The sequence below is a fragment of the Lissotriton vulgaris genome, chromosome 2_1, assembly GCF_964263255.1.
Source record: "Lissotriton vulgaris chromosome 2_1, aLisVul1.2, whole genome shotgun sequence".
NCBI lineage: Eukaryota > Metazoa > Chordata > Amphibia > Caudata > Salamandridae > Lissotriton > Lissotriton vulgaris.
In genome coordinates this window covers 1,547,759,473-1,547,783,341 of record NC_141687.1, presented here as the reverse complement: position 1 = coordinate 1,547,783,341, position 23,869 = coordinate 1,547,759,473, and the positions used below count along the sequence as shown (strand labels likewise).

General features: G+C 46.2%; 1 protein-coding gene across 1 annotated transcript in view; it reads right to left on the bottom strand.

Annotated features, from left to right (window-relative positions):
- Positions 1-23,869, bottom strand: part of LOC147732881 (protein mono-ADP-ribosyltransferase PARP14-like) — a 1,341,877-nt gene that overhangs the window by 753,162 nt on the left and 564,846 nt on the right. Inside the window, exon 12 of the mRNA XM_086957426.1 lies at positions 21,904-21,966. Within this exon, the coding sequence (XP_086813552.1) occupies positions 21,904-21,966 (63 nt within the window). The remainder of the gene's footprint in view (positions 1-21,903; positions 21,967-23,869) is intronic.

Here is a 23,869-nt window from a genome sequence, read left to right as displayed (position 1 = left end):
TTGGTGTTATTGATTTGAATAGGGCTCAGCCTTACTGATTTAGAGCCTAAACCCCCTTTTTTCCTTGGCTTCATACCTGAATACAGCAAAACCAAAGGGGATGATAGACGGAGTGTTTGCATTGCAAGCACTGGCCCCCAGGCAACTGATCTGGGTTTAATCCATAATCATTCTCTAGCTCACTCCGCCACCCCAGTTCAGACATGGCCATATGCAAATCAGTATGACCATGTGCCTCATGGGACCAGTCCAGCCTAAACTGCCAAGCTATGTCTTCCCTGGACTGGAAACAAGCATCCTGGGACCGGTTTCTGGCTAATCAGCCGTCATCAGCCAGGCTAGCTTGAATCCGGTGGCAAAGTGAGCAAGGGACCCACGTCTGGGAATACCCTGCCAACTTAGGGCGAACAAAGCAAAACCAAAGGGGGTGATGGACAGAGTATTGAACATTGCAAGCACTCACCTCCAGTTAACTGATCTGGGTTTAATCCATCATCATTGTTTAGCTCACTCCGCCACGCCAGTTCTGCATTCCATCCATCAATTGTGTGGCTTTTGCTTTCTTGCCCCAAGTGCGCCAGGTATGCCCAGACGCGGGTCCTGGGCTCACAGTGTCACTGGAATCAAGCTATCCTGGTGGCCAGAGGGATGAAACCCTGAAACCAGTCCTAGGATGCTTGTTTCTGGTCGAGGGAGGACCTGGCTTGGCAGTTCGGGCAGGACTGTTCCCATGAGGCACAGGGTCAAGACTGATTTGCATATGGCCAGGTCTAAACTAAGGTGGCATGGTGAGAAAAAGAATGATGGATTTAACCCAGATCTCTTGACTGGGGGTGAATGTTTTGATTTGTTCTGCATTCAGTCCATCAATTGTGTATCTTTTGCTTTCTCGCCCTAAGTGTGCCAGGTATGCCCTGGCGTGGGTTCTGGACTCACTGTGCCACTAGAATCAAGCTATCCTGGCTGAAAAAGGGTGAAACGCTGAAACCGGTCCTAGGGTGCTTGTTTCCGGTCCAGGGAGGACCTGGCTTGGCAGTTCGGGCTGGACTGTTCTCATGAGGCACAGGGTCAAGACTGATTTATATATAAACTTGGGTGGCATGGTGAGCAAAAGAATGATGGATTTAACCCAGACCTCTTGACTGGGGGTGAATGTTTTGATTTGTTCTGCATTCCATCCATCAAATGTGTGTCTTTTGCTTTCATACCCGATTACAACATGCATCGCAGAGCAGCACATGCGCTGCCCAAGCTTGAACACAAGAAAGTGCATTGGAATATTAAATGTATCAACTGGAGCAACAAGCCTAGTTGAAAAAATGATCACATTAATAATAACTAAACAAGAAACGACTGTATCCCCCGCTTCGGAGACCCCAGCTCCAAAATATTAGATAATACATAAGAGGCAGGTAAATATGCTTCATATAATAATAAATAATTAATTATTCTATCCCCAAGATGGAACGTTTTCTGTGATTTTGTCCAGGTTGTGACTTTAAAATCTCATCGCGGTTGCTTATTTAGCAGGATTGTCTCCGAGGTCAGTGCAGTATCGCATCAGAGCATAGAAAACAGCAGGTGATGCCAAGGACAAATGACGGTGCCCGCCACAATTTACAGATCTAGCCCCCAGTTTGAGACAATCTGGCTCCACAAAGTAAACAGGATACACAGCACTTCTTGCAACAGAACACTGTTCATTGAAGTGCGAGCTCTGCTGAAGTGAAGATTTTCCCACATTGAAAAAAACACTTTAATCACACATTCCTCACCTCTGGTAAGATACGTGAGGCGGTGACTCATAAAAGACATTTCAGCTACTATTTTGTGCAAACTAACCAGGAGGGTGAAAATGTCCAAAGGGGACAGAATGAATCACCTCCATGATAAAGTTTTCCCTGTTTTCCAATTCTCTAACTAGTTGTCTAAGTTCTCAAAAGAAGGTTATTACCTCCTGTTGTGTTACTGTGCATGTTTAGTTGAAAGTTTATGCTAATGAAATCAGCTATTCCCAAGCAAAAAAAAAAAAAAAAAAAAAAGAGTATTGCTTCATTTCACATTAAAATTACACACGCCACAAGCTCTCAACATTGCCAGCATACAATACTTGTAAAAAGTTTAAAACTTTTTGGGGGGAGCGAAGTGAAACAAGACATACTTTACAGAGCAGTGACGTCACTCTAAGTTCACAGGACCTGGAGACTGAGGAGAAATGTAGCCCGTGTCCATTTGTTTCCTTCCCGTACTATTCCGCACCACAGACCACTGCGGCCCTTGATCTGCTGGATGCGGACATGCTGGCAGGGCAGGGAGAGATGCTGGCGCTGCTCTGGAGGTGTGATCCTCAGCAGTGAGTCAGCGAGGGGGCATGGAGGGGCCCATGATAGCTGGGTTCTGAAGGGAGCGCAGGCAGCACCTTCATATGTATTCAGCACCACAGACCACTGCAGCCCTTGATCTGTTGCCCGCGGACATGCTGGCAGGGCTGGGGGGATGCCAGCGCTGTTCAGGAGGTGTGATCCTCAGCAGTGAGTCAGCGAGCGGGCATGGAGGGGGCATGATTGCTGGGAGAGATGCCAGCGCGGCTCCGGAGGTGTGATCCTCAGCAGTGAGTCAGCAAGAGGGCATGGAGGGGCCCATGATGGCTGGGGGAGATGCTGGTGCTGCTCTCGAGGTGTGATACTCAGCAGAGAGACAGCGAGGGGGCATGGAGGGGCCCATGATGACTGGGTTCTGAAGGGAGCACTAGCAGCACCTTTATAGCAGCAGCGAAGGCACATGGCACAGCAGCAGCCCCAGCGCCCGGCCTGCACCCTTTCCCCGACACTTGCAAAGTCAGTCTGGGGGGTGCCCCCGGGTGCACCTGGATGTTATGAAAGTAACGCTCCTCTCGCAAGAGCGCACATCCCAGCCAAACAACATGGAAGTGCGGGTAGAGGGTTGCCCAACACAGAGATACAAGCGGGAGGGAGGGGTGATTAACAACGCATGGACAACAGGAGGTGGGGGAAGGTAGGGAAGAGGGAGGGGGTAAAAGAAGGCACCAAAGCAGTTGTGCCTGCAGTAAGAGAAACAGAATAATGAAAGTAGTACTCACAGTCTACATAACGGCGTGATGAAAACAGACTAAGTAGAAGCGCAGGAAAGTGACAGCGCACCATGAAAACAGACGCCCGTGGGTCTGCAGAGAATACAATGCAAAAGAAACTGGAGGCACATCTTGCGCGCACACTGTACATGTGCACATCTCCTGTCGAGCAGGTAAGGCGAGCAGGAGACAGGGAGGGAATAAAACATGCCTCCCTTCCAATGAAGCATGCATTTTGGAGCTGCGCCAATCAGAAGCATGGGTGGAGCTTCCACCCCGCTTCCGAAGCCAAATCAACGACAATAGATCTCGCAAGCGTGCAGCGCATGCATCGCTAGGCGAGACCCAAAAATTGGCATATAACGAAAACCACAAGTCTGAGGATATTCAGTGATTGTAGATGATAGACCTCCAGAAAAACTTCCCTAGGAGGGAAAACCCAGTAACACTTGTGCCACATTCTAGAAATATTGCCTGTGAAAACCATGGACCCACTTTTGACATGGTTCCAATAGTACTCTAGTACAGTTTATGCAGTGGACTTCTTGATGCCCCGGTTTCTCTGGAGAAACCATCACAAAGACTCCACTGAATGTCGATTTTATCCTTATTCACTCTCCTAAAGTTCTATGAACTAATGGAATCTCCTGATATCAAGTCAGATTTGATTGAGAAGCCTGATCATCCAATGCACACAGTGTTCGTTGTGACTCCTGGCATTGCAGCCCCAGCCAAAATATAGGACTGGGGTAACAGCATAGACTGTGCTGGTGCCCTTTCCTCCTGAATCTATGGTACCAACACAATAATAGCTCAGCCTTCAGCATTGCTACAGCTCCACTACAGTTATCGGAGTCAATGATCGCCTCGGCTAGAGAACGATGATGGATTCAACCCAGATCTATGACTGAGAGTGAGTGTCTGAAAGTTTCAGCGCTCCGTCCATCATCTCCTGTGTGTTGTCCAGCAGGTGGCGTTCGTGTGCTGTTTCCGAGCCTAGGCAGAGCGAAGCGAAGTGAAGCAGCAGCCGGTGTGTAAGCCTCGCACCCCCACCCTCTCCCAGCCTGCCCTCCTTTGCCATCGCCTCACCCGATCCTCTGCTGCACGGGAGGTTGCGAAGCTGAGCCGGGAAGCCGAGAGCGGAGAGCAGAGCAAAAGTACTGGCGTGACCTGGCCCTCACACCCTCTCCTTTCACTTCGCCCCGCACCTCGGTTGGACGGACGGACCTGCACGGAGTTGCCGCTGCCACTGAGTGAAAAGGTGAGGAGCGGCTGGCGAGACCGAGGTGCGTTGGGGGCTGGCATGGGTGCTAGCGTCCGCCAGCAGTGGCTCCTGAAGCTGTGCACGAAGTTGTGCCGGAGTTGTTCACGAGGCAGGCGGCTGGAGGAAGGAGGCAGGCGGCAGGGTTTTGTGGGACTGCATTAAGCTCCCTGTCTCACCTGCCTCATCTGGAGGTGTGCGCCACGAGATCTTGGGTGTAGCAGTAGCAGAGGAGCAGTGAGAAGCAGTGAGCACAGCGAGAGGCCGAAACGGTGCAGTACAGTGCAGTACATGGAGTGTGGTGCCCTGTTGTGCGCACAGCGCGCGAGGCGCGATGTGGTGAGATGGGACGAGGCACGAGGCACAAGACATTGGGACAAGGCAGCAGGAAACCGTGCAGTGGGCTGAGGAAGCTGAGGAGGAATCTGAGGAGGAAGCAGGTATGGTGAATGGTGACCACTAGAGTGCGGAAAGTGGAGGAGAGCACTGAGACAAAGTGAAACGCCAACAAACTATACGAGGAGAGAGAAGAAGTGGCGGTATTGCCACTGGCACCAGCTCCTTCTTTCTATCGTTCCTGCTTTCAAGCGCCCCAGCGGCGTCCCCCCACGGAGCCTTTGTTTTGTGATCGAACAGGGAGGATCCAATTGGGTCTAACAGGAGAAGAGTTGAACAGGAGGGTCAGAAAGGAGAAGACCTAAACTGCTCTGAACAGTACTATACTGTACTATACTGTATCAGTGAGCCAGGGAGACGAAGAGCAGTAACAGCATCAACAATTGTGTACTGTAACCCATCCCTGTGTTGGAGTTAGTTTGAGATAGCTGAGTGCTGAGAAAGAGAGAGGGGGGGAGTGGGCCAAGGGCGGGAGCCTCTGTAGTAGTAGTAGCCGAATGTAAAGGGGGGTTAGTCCTATGCCCCCCCTGCCCCGTCTCCTCTCATTCACCGCTATTGTTGGTTTATCGGTTCACCTGTATTTCCTGTATTTCCTCAGCCGTCATAGTTCTGGTTGCCGGACGGGTGTCAGCGTGTGGTTCTTGTCTGAATCGCTACTGAATCGCCCAGGCCCAGGGCGGGGTGGCATGGTGTACGGGGCAAAGCAGTTGTGAGCTGCCATTCCACAAGGTGGTGGTATTTGTTTATCGTAGATTTTGGGCACTCTTTACGTCCAATTGTCTATTCATCTGTTCTTTTTAATTGTATTCTCGTTTGTGACACTTATTCTAGTATTCTATTCTAGTATTCGGTGTTTTTATCTTAAGTAACCACTAAACATAATGACAGCGAAAAAGCTAAGGTCTGGGCGCTTACTGGTAGGAAGGACTTGTTCAAAGGCTAAATCTAATCCCCTACGCAGCAAGGATGTTCCTGGTATGTTGTTAAAAGGGCAATGTCAACTTTATAGATTATGGGAAAGGGGAAAGGACAGAATCCCCCAAGTAGGACCAAATATTGTAAACAGTAAAGGGGAGGGAGATGGAGATGGAGGACTAATTGTGAGTGGAAACAGCAATTATGTTGAAATAGTTGAAACATTAGATATGGCAGACGATAAAGAAGCATATACTGTCGGGGAGGGTAGGTGCCAATGTACCCTGGAGCCCCTGAGCCATTTGATGCAAATCCCTGTGGTTCAAAATGGTTCTCAAACTCTCCATGTATCCTCTGGTCCTACTTCTAAAAAGTGGAGATGAGCGTGCATAGACCCATACTTGCCCCCGGTGGAATCATAGAAGACCCTCCTGGTCCCTCTCCGGTTGCGGAGGTACGAAGTGATGATTTCACCCTCCCGGATCTAGATCTAGAGATTTGCAGGAGATATATCGCCTGTGATACTAGCAAGATTATAGAATTGGCAAATACCCCAGTAGTAACAGCCCCTATAGGACTTCAATTATTCTGTAGTACTCCATCTAATAAATCTAATTACTCTCTATCACAGTCCCGCACCTCCACAAGCCCTGATTTAAATATTACTGATATCCAACCCAGTCAAACCATCAGGAAGGATATACTTGTTTCGGACTCTTTGTCATCGTTAGAACTCCATTTTAAAGTTACTTGAAAAATTCGTTGGAGGGTCAGACTGTGTGCTGGAAACCGTACCACAAATACTAAAGGTATTATTAAACAGCAAACAGAGGAGGGAACTTAGTTTAGAAACGGACTCTATTAAAGTAGGATCGGAAGCGAAGAATGATAAGGTGGTGGAGAGCAGGTTTGAGAACGCTAATTGTGATTCAAACTTAATTGACCACGATGGTATACCCCAAACCATTAAGCAAAAGAATATAGTGGTTACGATAGAGAAGACTCTTGATTCCTCATTAAACCCACTATCAGTTGATCGCGCTCATGAGTGTGTTCAAGAAGATAAAATCGCGGTGGACTCAGAAAAAAGGGTAGATAAGGAGCTATTTCCTATCTTTAAGACCCAAACAAATGAAGAGAGAGAGTGTGTCCTGGATTCATCATGTTTGAGAAAAAAGGAAAAAAATGGGAAACTTAAAAAAAAAACAGAGGGAAAAAGATGAAACCAAAACGAAGATTCGCAAAAAAGAGGCAAAGGAAAATTTGTTTTATGGAAGACGTAGAAACCTCCATGGGAAATGATCCTTCCCAGGGGTTATTGCACAATATATAACAAGATATGAACCAGCATGTCAAAGTAGATCAAGTGATCACAGAGCCCAAAGATTTGGCGATAGGGCCATTGTTGACTTATAATGCCTCCCCCCTAAATACTATACATCCCCAGTTGCTCCCTATACTATTGTAGCAGAGGGACTTCCAAGTGTTAAAATGACGGTACAGCAGACACCTGCTAGCCTAGTTTCTTCAGCACTTTATCCCTTGGCTATGCCATTCCTGGAAATGGAAGAAAGTAAAGGAGAATCGAAGTTGCCTAATGATGTTCGCGTAAGGGAAACGATAGATACATTTCATTTAGACTTCTTGCCCCTGTTTGATAGGGATCTTATATTGAATAGGTCTTCTCTCCTCAAATGTCTTTTGGAGATCGAAAGTTTGAAACTCATTCAAAGTAGTGACTTAAGTTTAGTCTCTATCTTTAAAATAGAAGTTAGGTATATAACGAGGGTAAGGTTTAATTCTAAAATCATTGTAAATCTTATACTCCAATGGTCAGAAGGCCTGCAAAGTAGGGGGATCGATGTCTTCCCTTTTGTAGAGAAACCACAAAATAGAGTTCTAGATAACAAGCCCCCGATAACTCAGGCGGATTCAGTCACTAGAGTTCACCCTCTAGAATCCGAGGACTTAAACATCTGTATTTCAAAAAAGGGAAGACAAGTGAGACTTATAGACCCTAGCTCTCTCCCCTCCCAACGGAACTCCATAGAGGAGAGCCTAAAATGGAATTGGCTACCTGGCGTCCTGTCGAGCAGATCCTGTAATAATTTCCTCCTGCATCCATTCTTTTAGCAATGAACTAAAAATAATATCGTTGAATGCTGCAGGAATAAAGAATAGTAGGGAAAAGCTGCAATTTCTACTCACACTAGATGCAAACATGATCTGTCTCCAAGAGACTTGGTGCACAGAGAAATTATTACTGGGCAAAGATTACTTTACGTTGGACGGCAGAGCAATCCCATCCAGGAGAGGACATGCAAGGGGCGGGGTGGCTTGCCTGTTGTCTAATAAGATAAAATGGAGGTATGCTTATTACATAGACCCTAGCAACCTTTTTCAGGCAATAACATTGTTCAACGTGGGCAACGCTGGAAAAGGTAAACCATTGATTCTGATAAATGCTTACATTCCTCCAGATGCCTGCCACAATGTACTTTAAAAAAATGTCCTTTCATACATAAAGAAAGTCACTGAAGCAGATCCTACCGCTCATATAATTTTGCTAGGGGATCTTAATTGTAAAATCTCCAATCTTAATCTAGAGATTTTCAGAAATAAGGATAAAGAAGAATCCTTGCAGATTCCTCAAGCGATCTTTCCACAAAACATCAGGACAAATACGAGAGGGAAAATGCTTCTTGATGAATTGATAAAAGTTGATGGCATTATAGCAAATGGAAGGCTCCCCTCAGATACACCGGCGAACTTTACCTGTAAATCAAATAACAGTAAATCCATCTTAGACTACGTGATAGTGGGAAGTACCTCCTTCTTTCTCTTGAAAGATCTTAAGGTCTTTAATACTCACCATAGCGACCATAAAGTGCTAACTCTCACTGTAAATTTAAACCCAATTCAGACCGATCCATGGTCGTTAAATAGTGATTTGGTCGGCTTTGGTAAGAAATCAGGAAGATGCCACCGGGATATCAGGGCTATTAGGGGTTTGGAAAGTATTCTAGAGGCCACCGTGGTCAATTTGGGTAACTGGAATGGCTCTGAAATAGCATGTTTTGCCGACTTTATGGAATCAGTGATTGCAGTTGCAAAAAAGTCGATCCAAAGCAGTAACACTAGAGTACTTCCCAGATCTCTACGTCTACTTAATATTGAAATAAATTAATTAATTAGGGAACAGTATCTGACCAACTCCTCCGAAAGAGATCGTAGAATTTTACTACTCAAGAGAAGGAGGACTAGGGTGAATGTTGAGAAAAGAAAGGGAGGATAGTATATGGATTAAATTGAGGGAAGCTGCGTTGAAAAGTCAAACAAGAACATTCTGGTCTCTGTAATGACCGACTTTTTCGGCCCTCTTTGGAGGGAGAATGATGGAAGATGACTCCAGCCTATTACCCTTTTAGTACAGGGATTAGGACTATAAACAGGATTTATCCATGAGGCACAGTAGTGCATTTTCGTACCCTTTTCTTTAGATCAGGGCTTATAAATTTAAGTTAGGGGATAGATTCATTAGTATTAGTGATGATCCGTCCTTTTGCAAGAGTGTTAGTATACCTTCTATGGAGTTATGCTTATTTCGGGCCTTGTAGGCCTCAAACGGGACAGACTTCATTTTGCTTTCTGCCCGGTAGCTTGAGAGGCTTTCTAGGTCAAGTGTAATGTTTTAGTTTCGAGATGTTGTTCGCTTGGAGAGAACCGGCTCAGGCTGGCCCTTATCGAAAGACTGTACTTTTCTCCACTCCGAAGACACAACTTCAGGCCGGCTGGCTGGGAACGTGTCCTTGGTACGGGGAGGTACAAGAATTTGGTGGGCGGCAGGTTACTGGCCGTAACTTTCCATGAAGGGACAGGCTTCGATATTAGCGAAAGTGTTAGGCAATGAGTCAGTCAGTCTGTAGGCGGCAGCTAGCCGTTAGCATCTATGCCATTAATTATTTCCAGGCAGACAGTCGCCATTTTGAAGTCCGAGAAAGATCATGAAACTGAGACTCTCTGAGAAGGATTCAAGGAGAAGGAGAAGTAGCGCAGAGCGATCAGAGACAGAGAGAGAGAGACAGCAGCTAATAACGAGAGAGGTTCCAGTGACTTGGAGGGAAGCAGAGGAGATCGAGCATAGCGGTGCAGACGTGTACTCGTGACTGCTAAGGTGTGATTCAGAGACGAGCCAAGACACAGCCGAGAAGGGAACCTAGATGACTGCCGAACCCCGACTTCACGTTAATCAGGTGACCTCCGCCCTTTCCCTTATAGAGTGCACATTCTAACCTTTTACTTTTCTTTGCAGAATATATGCTATCGTATAGTATTGTGTTTTTATAATTATTGTAATAAAAATACCCCAGTTCTTAGTGAACCGACATGTGCCTTGTATTCTTGTTCAATCAGGGTAACCTGGTCTTCTAGTCGGACATTGTTTGCATGAACGGATGCGAATACCGATCAGGTATGAAGTGACTGAGCAAGTAGGGAGAGAGGGAACGTTTGATGCCAAGAGCAGAAGGTACATATTTCAATTTGGAAAACCGTACTAATTTCTATTATCGTAGTTTTATCCTGAGTAGACAATGAGAGATTTCTTCCATAGGTGTTCATAGGAAAGTGATCATCGTTGGTACGCGGCGTTAATGAGAGCACCGGGGGGACACGGTGTGGAGATCTGCCGGATTGTGGATCGTGTTGTAAGTGAATGAGAGCACCGGGGGGACACGGTGTGGAGGTCCGCCGGATTGTGGACCGGATAAGTAAATGAGAGCACTGGGACTGCAGGCCCGTGTGTAGGCACGCCGGATTGCGTGTCGAGTGAGCACTGAGAGAGATCAGTGTGTAAGGGTACATAATCAGATCTGCCCCAGGGTAGATTAGTCTGGGCCTAAGTGGCCGCGAGACTAGCTGGTATGAATAGGATATTGTAGAAAACTTGTGCATGTTTATTGCTATTTTCCCCCATCCTTAGGTACGAGATGTACATACCTATATCTATACCCATTGTAAATATGTTCTAAGGAGGGAGGTGATTACGTTCCGATTGGGTTAGAGGGGCTCCTAGGAGCTGATCCCATCTTGTCCGAAAATCCGGTCGGTACAGTCTCTTATCAGGGAGGGCTGTGGAGTTAGATTAAAACCAATTTCAGTTGATATTGAAGAGCATATATGGCTTGGCTATATCCAGAACCTTTATGCAAGTAACGGGAATGTGATTGATTGTAGCAGAGTAAATGAAGACCCCTCTCCATATGGACCAATTTCTGAAAAAGATATTGAACTGGCCATCAAGGGTATGCGCTCCTCGGGGGCAATGGGCCCGGATGAACTCCCAATTTCAGTTTTGAAACAAAACAGTGCAATGTGGAGTAAAATCCTTTTCCCGGTCTTTAGATTTTGCTTTGCAAATAAAACCGTTCTCCAATCTTGGAAAGGGAGTATTTTAGTTCCCCTCTTCAAGAAGGGAGACCGCGATGCCCCACACAATTACCGACAAATTGCACTTTTAGATGCCGTGGGTAAAGTCTTCGCCAAATGCCTCCTGATGCAAATCAATGTCTGGGTGGACTCAGGTGAAATTATCTAACGGCATTGCAAGTAATAACTGAAAAATATGTTAAGGTCCGAGGAGGGAAAGTGTACGCAGCTTTCATAGATTTCTCCACAGCATTCGACAAAGTAGATCATCCTTTGCTGTGGAGAAAACTATCGGACCTCGGTATGCCGGCAACCCTTCTGGAGTTGGCTCTCCATACGGACACTTGGTGTAGAGTCTTGATGGGAGGGGAAGAGGTCTATCCCAAGTTATTACTACAACAAACGGCCTAAAACAAGGTTGCTTGTTGGCTCTCCTATTATTTTCCTTATATATATCTGATCTACCCTATGCCCTGTCTTTAAGTGAAAGTATCGCCCCATTATTGGGGGGAAAATCGATAGTCTGTTTGCTATATGCCGATGACATAATAATACTGGATTTAACTCCGAGGGGATTAAATAGTCGTCTGCAGGTATTACATGAATATGCAGTGGCCCATCACTTAAAGATAAATGTGTCTAAAAGTAAAATAATGTGCTTGCGGGGAAGGAAAAAGTTGAAGTTTGGGAATTATGTTTGGTCTGTTGGTGGATAAAAATTGGAAGTGGTAAATTCATATGTCTTCCTAGGAAAAATAGTGTGTGGAAACTCAAGTGAAAATGCTCATATAGGAAACAATATTAGGAAAGCATTGGTACAAGGTAAAAGCTTAATCTCCCTTTACAGATCCACAGGCAGAAGACACTTCGCACTCCTACTAGAGGTTTTCCGTGCTAAAATCCCAGCGTCCTTGTTGTATGGTATTGAACTACTCGACTTAAGAAAATGGGGCTTTTTAAATACAACAGAAGGTAAAATTTTGCGGAATCTAGCCTCAGTTAACTCTGCCTGTGCTGTTGCGGCTCTTAGGCTTGAATTTGGGCTGCGCAGTAGTTGGGTACAGGGTCTCGCAGAGATAGTGCGCTGGGTTACAAGCCTTGTAAAGGGTGAACCTGGTACATTAAGATCCTTTATTCAGAAAGAATTATTAGGAACCTTAAATGAGCAATCATTAGTTGTAAAAAAATTTAGAACTGCGGTGGACTTGCTTCAATTGGACGAATCGGTACTTTCTGCTTTATCATCATATCAGCTTAAGGCAACTTTGAAGCAGGTCACATGGAAATTACGTTTTACTATGGACAGGGAAGCACGTATTTCTAAGAGAGGCATTCATCCAGCTATTGATTCTTGCCTGATAAACAAAGTACAATCTTATATTACTTTGAACCTCCCTCATGGAGTGCGTCGTTTTTGGCTTTTACTGAGGAAGGGTTCTCTTCCACTTAACAATGTATTGTCCAAATGGTACGGTTCCTCCCCTGAGTGTAATTTGTGCAATAATTCCACCCAGGATGTTACCCATGTGTTCTTTATTTGTCCGGCTCTTTTATTGTATCGACGTAAGTGGATGAGGCCAATCTGCCTGCAACTATCCATTTTGTCTGCCACCGCATTTATAGATGCCATTTATAATCTTCTTAATGAAATGTTTTGCCACAGGATTTTTAACTTTTTAAAATGTTTTTTTAGATATATATTAAAATTTCTAAAGGATGTTATGATTATCATCAGTGATTTCATCTGACGTTTTATAAGAATATGTATATTTGTATATCTTATTCTATTGTTCAAAAATGTATGTTTTATCTTTTGTGTTTCTTTTTATGTGGATCTCATTTGAGATCCAAAATCATAAATAAATTGAACTTGAACTTGTATTTGCTTTGTTCGCCCTAAGATGGCAGGATATGCCCAGATGTGGGTCCCTTGCTCACTTTGCCACTGTATTCAGGCTAGCTAGGCTGATGAGGTGTTACCCCGAAACCGGTCCTAGGATGCTTGTTGCTGGTCCAGGGTAGACCTGGCTTGGCAGTTTGGGCTTGACTGTTCCAATGAGGAGCAGGGTCAAGACTGATTTGCATATGGCTAGGTCAGAACTGGGGTAGCAAAATGAGCTAAAGAATGATGTAGGATTCAAGCCTGATCTGTAACTGGGGGCGAGTGTCTGAAAAGTTTCAGCGCTCCGTGGATCATCTCCTTTTGTTGGCTCACCTTGAAGTAAAAAGAATGCGCTTTGGCAAGAGAGGCAAATTTCTGAAGTTGAAGACCTAACTTGGACAATTGAGGCTTTTGTGGCCTCTCCTGCTTCCTTCCTTAAGACACTGGGGAAATTTCTCTAAGACCTAGAATTGGTAAACCTATAAGAGGTGCCAGCAGGAAAAGAACATAGATGGGATTCTCTCCATGGGCCGTTTTCTGCACCAGCTCCTTCATGGTTAGTGAAACAAAATGAGCATTCTTGAAGGCATCTGAAAAAAGATGCACAGCATTAACTGTCAAAAGGCCAGCCACTAAGTAAACCTCCTTTCCATTAAAAAAAGTCAGAACACTAATGGAGAAAACAAATGTGGAACACTACCACTGCCCAAAACCCTGACCAAATGGAGGCTTATGGAGAATCTTAAACAACATTAGGGTGTAAACATTTCTATTTTAAAAATTGTCCTAGGAGAAAAATATCGGAAAATGAAGATAAAGATGAATAATGCGGTGTAGAGGGAAAAACATTTAGAAAAATATTCTGAGAAAACGAATATGCTACTTACCAGTATGCATCTGTTCTTGGCATGTACGGCTGCTGACATTCATATCTGTGCATAGATCGCCGCCTAGTGTTGGGTCCGGATGATTGCACATTGTTGTCCTGGAAGAGTCTTCGAAGTATCACGAGATAGGTGGCTCCTCCCCTGGACTACAGTGCGCATGGGCATCGACTCCATCCTCAGATTGTTTTTAGCCATTGTGGCCAAGATGGAGTGAAACTAAGTGAATGATGACCATGCTAGAAGTAAGTGTGAATTCTGCAGCTGCTACGGGCGCTGGGGAGGAGGGCGGGCGATATGAATGTCAGCAGCCCTACATGCCAAGAACAGATGCATACTGGTAAGTAGCATATTCGGTTCGAGGCATGTGGGCTGCTGAATTCATATCTGTGCATAGAATACATAGCAGTCCCTCCATTAACGGCGGCCGCCCGTGCCAGCTGCAGCAGTTTGGAAAAGTGTCTTGAGAACAGCCTGTCCTACAGCTGCCTGCTGTTTGGAGTGCACATCAACACAATAATGCTTGGTAAATGTGTGTGTGGTAGACCATGTGGCTGCTCTACATATGTCTTCCAAAGGAATGTTTCCAAGGAATGCCATAGAGGCCCCCAACTTTCTGGTGGAGTGGGCCCTTGGGGGAATGGTGAGAGTACGTTTGGCTTTCAGATAGCAGATCTGGATACATTTAACGATCCACCTAGCAATACCAGCCTTGGAAATAGGGTTACCTTTGTGGTGTGGTGCAAAGGCGACAAAAAGTTGTTTAGTCTTCCTAAAATCCTTGGTCCTATCGATGTAATACATCAGGGCCCTTTTGACGTCAAGGGTGTGGAGCATTCTCTCCGCCAATGACTCAGGATTTTGGAAGAAAACAGGCAAATCAATAGTCTGGTTGATATGGAATTGAGACACAACCGTGGGAAGAAATTTAGGGTTAGTGCGAAGCACCACCCTGTTAAAATGAATTTGAATAAATGGCTCTTGGATAGTTAGGGCTTGCAGTTCACTAACTCGTCGTAGCGATGTAATCGCTATGAGGAAAGTCACTTTCCACGTCAAGAACTGAATCTCGCAGGAATGCAGTGGTTCAAAGGGAGGACCCATCAGCCGGGTGAGGACCACATTGAGGTTCCACTCCGGAGCTGGTGGAGTCCGCGGAGGAATGACTCGTTTGAGTCCTTCCAGAAAAGCCTTAATGGCAGGCACCCTGAAGAGTGAGAGGTGCTGCCTATTCTGGAGATAAGCGGCCATCGCAGATAGATGTATGCGAATGGAAGCATAGGCCAGATTACATTTGTACAGATGGAAAAGGTAACAGATGATATTCTGAATAGAAGCATCTAGAGGGTTAATGTTGTGGTCCGCACAATAAATGACAAACCGCTTCCATTTCGCCGCATAGCATGCTCTGGTAGTGGGCTTCCTTGCCTCCCGAATGATGTCCATACAGTCGGAAGGTAAGTGCAGGTAGCCAAACTCTAAGACTTCAGGAGCCAGATCGCCAGGTTGAGCTGTTGAGGATCTGGATGCTGAATGTCGCCATGGCTCTGCGTCAGAAGGCTGGGTGTGAGACGTAGCCTCTGATGCGGTACCACGGACAGTTCTAGAAACATGGTGTACCATGGTTGGTGAGCCCACGTTGGAGCAACCAGGATGAGAGTCATCGAGTGCTGCCTGAGCTTGCGAGTCACCAGCGGTATCAGAGGTGCTGGGAGAAAAGCGTACGCAAATTTGCCTGACCAGTTCATCCATATCGCATTGCCCTGCGACTGTGGGTGTGGGAACCTGGCGGCGAAGCTTTGGCATTTTGTGTTCTCCCTTGTGGCGAACAGGTCTATCTCTGGATGACTCCACCTTTGGAAGTACGGTTGGAGTACTGATGGATGTATCTCCCACTCGTGCATTTAGTGGCTGTGCCTGCTGAGCAGGTCCCCCATCTGATTGTCCTTGCCCGTGAGGTGTTCTGCCATGAGGAAGATGTTCCTCTGAATGGCCCACTTCCACATGCTCTGAGCCAGATGAGACAGCTGCGGAGAGTGTGCTCCTCCCTGCTTCTGAATGTAGTACATGGCTGTCAGGTTGTCCGTCCGGATCAACACAACCTTGTTGCACAGATGTGCTTTGAGTGCCATGAAGATCGCCATCAGTTCGAGAACATTGATGTGCATCTTCCGTTGCTGTTGCGTCCATAGTCCCTGCACCGTGTAATGGAGTACATGAGCTCCCCATCCCTGGAGAGAGGCGTCCGTTGTCAGGATGATCTGTGGCATAGGCGCTTGGAATGGTCGGCCCTTGCAAAGGTTTCGTGGATTCCATCAATGCAGAGAGTTGTATGCCGGACCGCTCACCAACACTAGGTCTTTCAACTGCCCGTGAGCCTGAGTCCACTGACGTGCTAAACACTCCTGAAGCGGACGCATATGTAGCTTAGCGTGCGGGACTATGGAAATGCAGGAGGCCATCATGCCTATCAACTGCATGAACACTCTTGCTGGAAGCAAGTGTTGAGGTCTGAATTTCTGTATCAGCGATTGAATGCTGCTGACCCTCACTGAATTCGGCTGTGCTGTGGCCGCCAGAGTGTTTATGGTCGCACCCAGATACTGCCGTACGTGGGCGGGCTGGAGGTGGGATTTTGGGTAATTCAGTGAGAATCCCAGATCGTGCAGGAGGTGAATGGTGTGGGACATGTGGGCGGCACACTGCTGGGCTGACTTTGCTTGAATGAGCCAGTCGTCCAGATAAGGGTAGACGTGGATGTTCCGTCTCCTGAGATGCGCCGCCACTGTCGCCAGGCACTTTGTGAACACCCTGGGTGCCGTGGTGACACTGAAAGGCAAAACCTTGAACTGGTAGTGCTGGTTTTGGATGGTGAATCTGAGGTATTTCCTGTGTGAAGGGTGCAGTGGAATGTGAAAGTACGCATCCTTTAGGTCCAAAGTTGCAAGAAAATCCCCCTGCCTGAGCAACGGGAGTACTTGCTGCAGGGTCAGCATATGGAAGTGCTCCGACAGGATGTAGTAGTTGAGTGGCCTGAGGTCCAGGATGGGCCTGAGGGACCCGTCCTTTTTTGGTATTAAGAAGTACAGGGAGTATACCCCTGTGCCTCTTTCCTGCAGTGGCACAAGCTCTATTGCTCCTTTTTGCAGCATGACAGTGACCTCCTGCTGCAATAAGTGCAAGTGCTCGTCCGACATAGGACGGTGTCTTGGGGGCATGTTGGGTGAAGTGGATGTTAACTCCAGACAATAACCGTATTGGATAAGTGATCTGACCCACCTGTCCGTGTTGATGGACTTCCAGACGGGCAGGAACTGCTGGAGTCTCCCCCGACCGGTGTTGTGTGGTCGGGGGGCAGTGACAAGGCGTCACTGTTTGTTGGTGGCAGAGGATCTGGAGTTGTTGTTTCCACGTCCTCTGCCCTTGGCGCTGTTGCCACGATATCCACCTCGACTTTTGTTGGTGTAAGTGGTCTGAGTGTTGCCCTTGAAGTATTGCGTGGACTGGGAGAGCTGGCCCCTGGAAACGCCTCTAGTACTGGAGCGACGAAAGGACCCACCCCGAAACTGCTGGGACTGTAAGGCACCCATGGATTTTGCAGTCTCAGTGTCCTTTTTTTATCTTTTCTAGGGTGATGTCGACCTCTGGGCCAAACAGGTGATCTGGGTTAACCGTTTGGTTCTGGATGGTGGTTTGTATTTCTGGCTTAAATCCAGAGATTCTCAGCCAGGCATGACGCCGAAGCATAACACTAGTGTTTATAGCTCTGGCAGCGGTATCAGCTGCGTCCAGAGCGCACTTGATTGAAGCGTTAGAGATCAGCTTCCCTTCCTGAATCAGCATCTCTGCCCCTTCCTTGTATTGATCAGGCAGGTGTTGCAACAGGGTCTCCAGTGTATCGTAGTGTGCCCTGTCATAGCACGCCAGAAGCGCCTGCGTGTTAGAAATGCGCCAGATGTTGGCTGCCTGTGCTGCTACCCTCTTCCCCGAAGCCTCAAAGACCTTGGATTCTTTGTCTGGGGGAGGAGCATCACCCGTAGTCTGAGAATTAGCCCTCTTCCGGGCATTCGAGACGACAAGGGAGTCCAGAGGCAACTGTCCTTTGATGTAGGTAGGATCAGTAGGCGCCAACTTGTATTTCTTGTCAATCCTAGGGTTTATCACCCTTGCCCTGGTAGGTTTTTTAAAAATCTCAGCAGCATGCTTTAAAACACCTTTCAGCATAGGCAGAGTTTTAACAGTTTTTTCTGAAACTGAAAAGGTGTCAAAGAGGAAATCTACATCCACAGGGTCAGCATGTAGCTGGACGTTGTGATTGTTAGCTGCCCGCTCAATGAGGGCATTGAAAGCTGTAGAGTCCTCTGTAGGGGACGTTTTAGCAGAAAAAAGTTGAGGGTCTTATCCTGATTGAGGATCCCCAGGGTCACCACCAGCTGCCCAGGGTTCATTGGTATCCTCAGGGTCTGTATAGACTGGATAACTGTATTCATCCTCACCAGCGTCCACATCTGAGTAAGTGGGCCACACATCATGAGTCTGTGGGGAAAGTGGCTCCACCAAGATGGGAGAGCAAGCAGAGTCCTTCTTTTTCTTGAGAGGGATCTTGTAAGACTCCAGTTGTGGTTCTGGGGTGATTTTCCGCTTCAGGAGGGAAAGCCTGCCCGTTTCGGCGTCGATGAAGTGTTCCTGACGCTCATCCCCCGAAGGTTGTCGAGGTCGCGGGCCGTGGACCACCAATGACGCTTTCGGATCCGAGGAGATCTTTTCGGGCACATCGTCCACTGCCTTAGGAGCGAAAGCCTTCAGCGCCGTCTTAGGCGGCAACGTGAAGTGGATTGGCGTGGACGCCTTAAGTGGTTTCTCCACAGGTTTCGCAGGCGGAGGATCCTTCGGATCGGCCGACGCGGTGCCCTCATGGATGCGCTGCAGGGAGTCCGTCACCTTCTTGGTGAACGCGGCGGATCGGCGCGCCGGTTCGATGGAATCCTTCGAGGCCACTTTTGGAGTCGACCCTCGGGGCGCAGCGCCCTTGGCCTTGTCCTGCGGACGCGGGGTTGTGAGGACCTTCGGGTCATCGAGTCGATTCTTCGGGTCACCGAGAGTCTTCTTCGGCTCGCCGACAGCCTTCTTTGGGTCGCCGATACTTTTGCCTCTCATCTTCGCCGCCGACGCGCTCGTCTCGACCACTATCACTTTAGTCTTCGGCACGGCAGACTTCGTCTCGACGCCCTTGACTTGAGCCTTCGGCTCGACAGCTACCTTCGGCTTCTTTGGCGCCGAAGCCTCCGAGGCCTTGGAGCCGACCAAAGCTATGTGCACTTTCGGTTTCGAGACTGGCACCTGCGCAGTATCTGGCGTCGAGACCGTAAGTTTCAATTTCGGTTTCGTTTTGCCAGGGAGTGGCTCGGCAACAATGTCCGTGGCCGGGCCCGAAGGCGAGGCCGTGGAACCCATATGGAGATCTTGGGTAAGGCCCGAAGGCGATCCCTCGACCTGGGCCTTATAAATCGGCACGGCCCCAGAGTCAGTTCGAGGATTCTCCTCATCCGAGCTATCCTCCATGGCCCCGAGGGCCCCGTTGTCGTCTCCTACCTCGTCGACGACTTCTTCGCCCTCGAACATCTCAGCATCTGCGTCGTAGTCATCTTCGACGTCCGACGCGGGGTTTGATTCAGAAATGTCCTGGATAGATTCGTCCTCAACCTCCCCTGCATCCAAGATGTCCACAGGCGCCAGAGCAGATTGCTGGGCCTCCTGGCGCGCAGCTCGTCGAAGCTTAAGCGTCTTCTTGGACCTGAAGCGTGAACAAGCCATGCACTTGTCCTCATCGTGGTCCGGTGACAGACACTTGTTGCACACCGGGTGGACATCGATGTGGGGATACTTCGAGTTGCAGACGGGACATCTCTTGAATGGACTTCGTTCCACGATGGACGGTCGATAGGTCCGGAGCGTCGACTGGGCCTTCCGCGCCGAGAGCACGCGGGAGTAGAGAATCCGGCTCGGAACCGAGCTAGAAGAAGTAATGCCGAACGCAAGACGATACCGACGTATAGACGAAAGACCTTTTGGTCTCAAGAAAGTTTTTTATCGATTCCGACAAGAGGGAACCCAAAGACATCCGAACCCAATGGCGGAAAAAAACAATCTGAGGATGGAGTCGATGCCCATGCGCACTGTAGTCCAGGGGAGGAGCCACCTATCTCGTGATACTTCGAAGACTCTTCCAGGAAACAATATGCAATCATCCGGACCCAACACTAGGCGGCGATCTATGCACAGATATGAATTCAGCAGCCCACATGCCTCGAACAAAGAGTGAGCCAAATTACAAAGAGTGTTAAAATGAAGCAAGAGATTAGATGCCTCTATGCAAGATTCTGTGCCAGTTGAGTCTCTTTGTGCCTTAGGTCCACAGTGGAGTTTTTCCGATGGAGAGAATATGCTTCCTGGAACGGTTTTCACCTTTTTAAAAGGTAAATTAAAATAGGGTTAGCTAAAATTGCCACCATATGCATTCACTGATTGACTGTGTTATAAAAGTTTAAACAAAATTTGTATTTAATGACAAAAAGAAATGAAAATATATCCTTCACACGATAATTCAGCATGAATAGTTGCAAAGAAAGATTCTCTTTATTGAGAAGTGTTTCAAGATCTGAATACTAATGAAGCCCCCCTTGACCATGAGGCAAAGTATTGCTTCGTTATAAGTATATTATTCATGTTATTTGTTATTGTCTGTATTGTTTGTTATGTTTTTATCACTGCAAAGTCACGAGGAGCAAATTTTAAACTTGTTACTTTTACCGCACACTGAATCACAGTGCCTCTTTATTCTATTTAGGCTTTTAGGCAAGCGGTTTAGTTGTTTCTTCTTCAACAGTCCAGCACGGCGAAAGACACGATCATTACAACTAGGCACACACCGTGAAGAGCATCATGGAATTGGGTTAATTTAGGATCCTACCCTTCTGGGAAGGGTGTTACTCTTAACAAATGTTCTTTTTCTTTATTTCAGATACAACATGACTAATAAGTGTTGCATGTATTGTTAAACTTATGCTTATTATGTAGCATTTTTTAATCACATTTAACCTCACCTCAGGTCACTTTCGTCGTGGTACACGCAGAGCTGGACCCTGTGTCGTCCTGAAGAAGAGCATTGGGGAAGCTTGAAACATGTTGACTTCTACTAGGGACCCCTGACTTATTGAAACCAGGCACCCTAGAGACCCACCCCGTTTTTAACATATCAACTAGGAGCAAGAATAAAATGATTTCCCCCACTAGTTAGATATTTTTAACTTACTCCATTCCATATACACCACTGCACCGCACCTACGTAATTCCGCAAGTCGTAGCTCACCTCAACCCGCAGCGGGTGTAGATGGCCCCTACGATGAAGCATGTCACCGTGGGGAATACCCGGTGAGTGAGGGGACTCAAGAAAGGACAATTTTGCCCTTTTGCCAGATTTTCGGTCTCATACTGAGCGAAAATCAATTTTCGCTGCTAGGTTCTTTATCCGAAAATTTCAGATTTAGTACGTCAACATCCTCAAATGACCAGGTTCACAAAAACTGTCTTTTATTGAAGACAACCTGCTAAACAGAGGAATATGAGCAGCAGAAGTGCAACCGCAAATTTTTAAAATGCTACCTGAAGCACCACAAGAATTACAAGTCAGCACAAGAAACCACCTTCAATTAGTGGCAGTTAAAACTTTACATAGAGACCAGAGAGCCACAAATCAACAGGAAAAGAGGCAGCTCACGAGCAAAGCGTATAGGGGTCTAAAGTCTTTTTGTTAAAGGCAGCAGACATTAAAATGGGGTCCAAGAGCAATGTAGAAACCTAGGGGATCTCCTGTTGTGAACAGTGTGGGAGAAATTGATAACGTATACCTTTAGTCAAAAGGTTCTAGGGCCTTGTGACTACATGGGACATATGTTCTTTGAGTGTGACTCCCACGGGGAGCTGATAGTTTGCTCTGAAATCCAAGTATGGCCATGTTGTAAGCAGGTATTATCATGTTGAACTTTACCTTTCTGAGCACATTCTTGTTCCACTATTTGTCCAGCAGCTTCCAAGATTTTCTTCGAAACACCTTACAAAAGAGAACATTGGTTACACATTTATGTAAAACACAACCTTCAGTGCTCTATGAATGTCGCATCTTAAAAATCATGTTTGTAAAGTACTCAACAAGAATATAAAGAAAGATGTACTTTATTTTAAATAACTTTTTGTGCCAAAATGTATAACTTCAACATTACAGACAAGTATGTTTAAGAGTCATCCGCTGAATCGAAATTGAAAAACAGTATTCAAAAGAGAAAATACAAAACGTATTGCGGAAATTTACATAACAATGATAGAGAGTGAGGAATAGACTAGCCTACAATGACACCAGAATCCAAGGAAACCAGTAGTTGCAATGCTATAGGTCTTGCATTACTGAAAGTTTGAAATTTTGGCGTTGGTAATAATACTGCAACGTAAATAGCTTAAACTTTCAGTAATGCGTAAGCGATTGCATTGCAAATGTTTTTTTCTATTTATTATTGTTCAAGCAATAAGCGCGGGTGCAATGCAATAGCTCTCGATTTACTGAAAGTTTTAACTATTGCGTTGCATTTTTATTAGCAACTCCAATAGCTCAAACTTTCAGTAATGCAAGACCTATTTCATTGCAAATGCTTGTTTTCAGATGCAGGCAGGACCCAGATGTAGGCAGGACCTTCAGAGAGGCAGGATTAATGTGGCAGAGCATCTTAGTCTGCAAAGTGCGTTTTACAATGATCGAGAAACTGACTGCGCATGGACGAGAAATGCCTGACCATGTTGAGCATGTTAGGGTCTGGCATTTTTTAAAATAAATAATGCTTTTAACTTGTAAGAAAGAATGTAAATGTTGTTTTCCAGTTAGCGTATTTGGTTTTGCTCATACACAGTTAAAAAAAGTTAGCTGGCCTAGAGCACTTATGTTTTTAGGAGCCAAACATACTCAGTATGTTTCATGCCATCGCACACAGTGGTCGGACTGCATTAAATAGAGGCACCTGCGCTTTAGCTTAAAATATCTTAAGCTAAAGAGCGGGTGCCGCGATTGCTCAAAAAGTAAACAAATGGACAAAACACATTTTTGGGACATTAAACTAAAACAATTGTTAAAAAATGGCTGCTGCATGCTTTTTTTCCTATTTATTTAATTTTGTTACAATGGCGGAACCCGCACTTTAGCTTTAAACATCTTAAGCTAAAGCGCCGGTGTAGCGACTGGTTCAAAAGTAAAAAGACGTAGGGACACATTTGTTTTCTTTTTCTTTACTTTTGAAGCAATTGCGGCACCTGCGCTTTAGCTTAAGATGTTTAAATATAAGTGGGGCGTGCAGTCATTGTAAGAAAAGTAAAGAAACCGAAAAAATAAGGCATGCAGCCGCATTCGGCGATCGCCACTAACAAAAGAAAGGTGCCTTTATCATTCCAACTGATACTTAAAAATAAAAGGGGCAACCCAGTAACGTGAGCTGGATAATATTTCACAAAGGAGTGTTGTCCCTAAGGGGAAAGTGTAGCCCTTAACTTCCAAGGCAGAGTGTTAGGATCAGGGTGCAAACATATTTAACACAATTAGCTCAAAGTTACATATTCAGTTTGTTCAATTTATTCTTTGAGGTATGCAATTCAATTTTAGACTTAAAACAATTGTGAGGTGTTCCCAGAGAGTGATGGTGCAGTAAAAGTGACTATTGGTGCAAGAAGTGCATACGTGCTATGTACAGAAACATATACATGTTGATAGGGATAGTTGGATACTTCAAGTTGGCACCCATGGAGCGAGTGTTGCTATCCACCATCAATATAATAAAACACAGTCCACATAGGCTATTTTGTCAATGTTTTGACCCCCTAAATATGTATTATTCAAAACGGGGTCATCATCAGGATGAAAAATACATGATTTTTTTTTTAAACCGTTTTTATTGCAGGAAATAGTTCAGTTCACA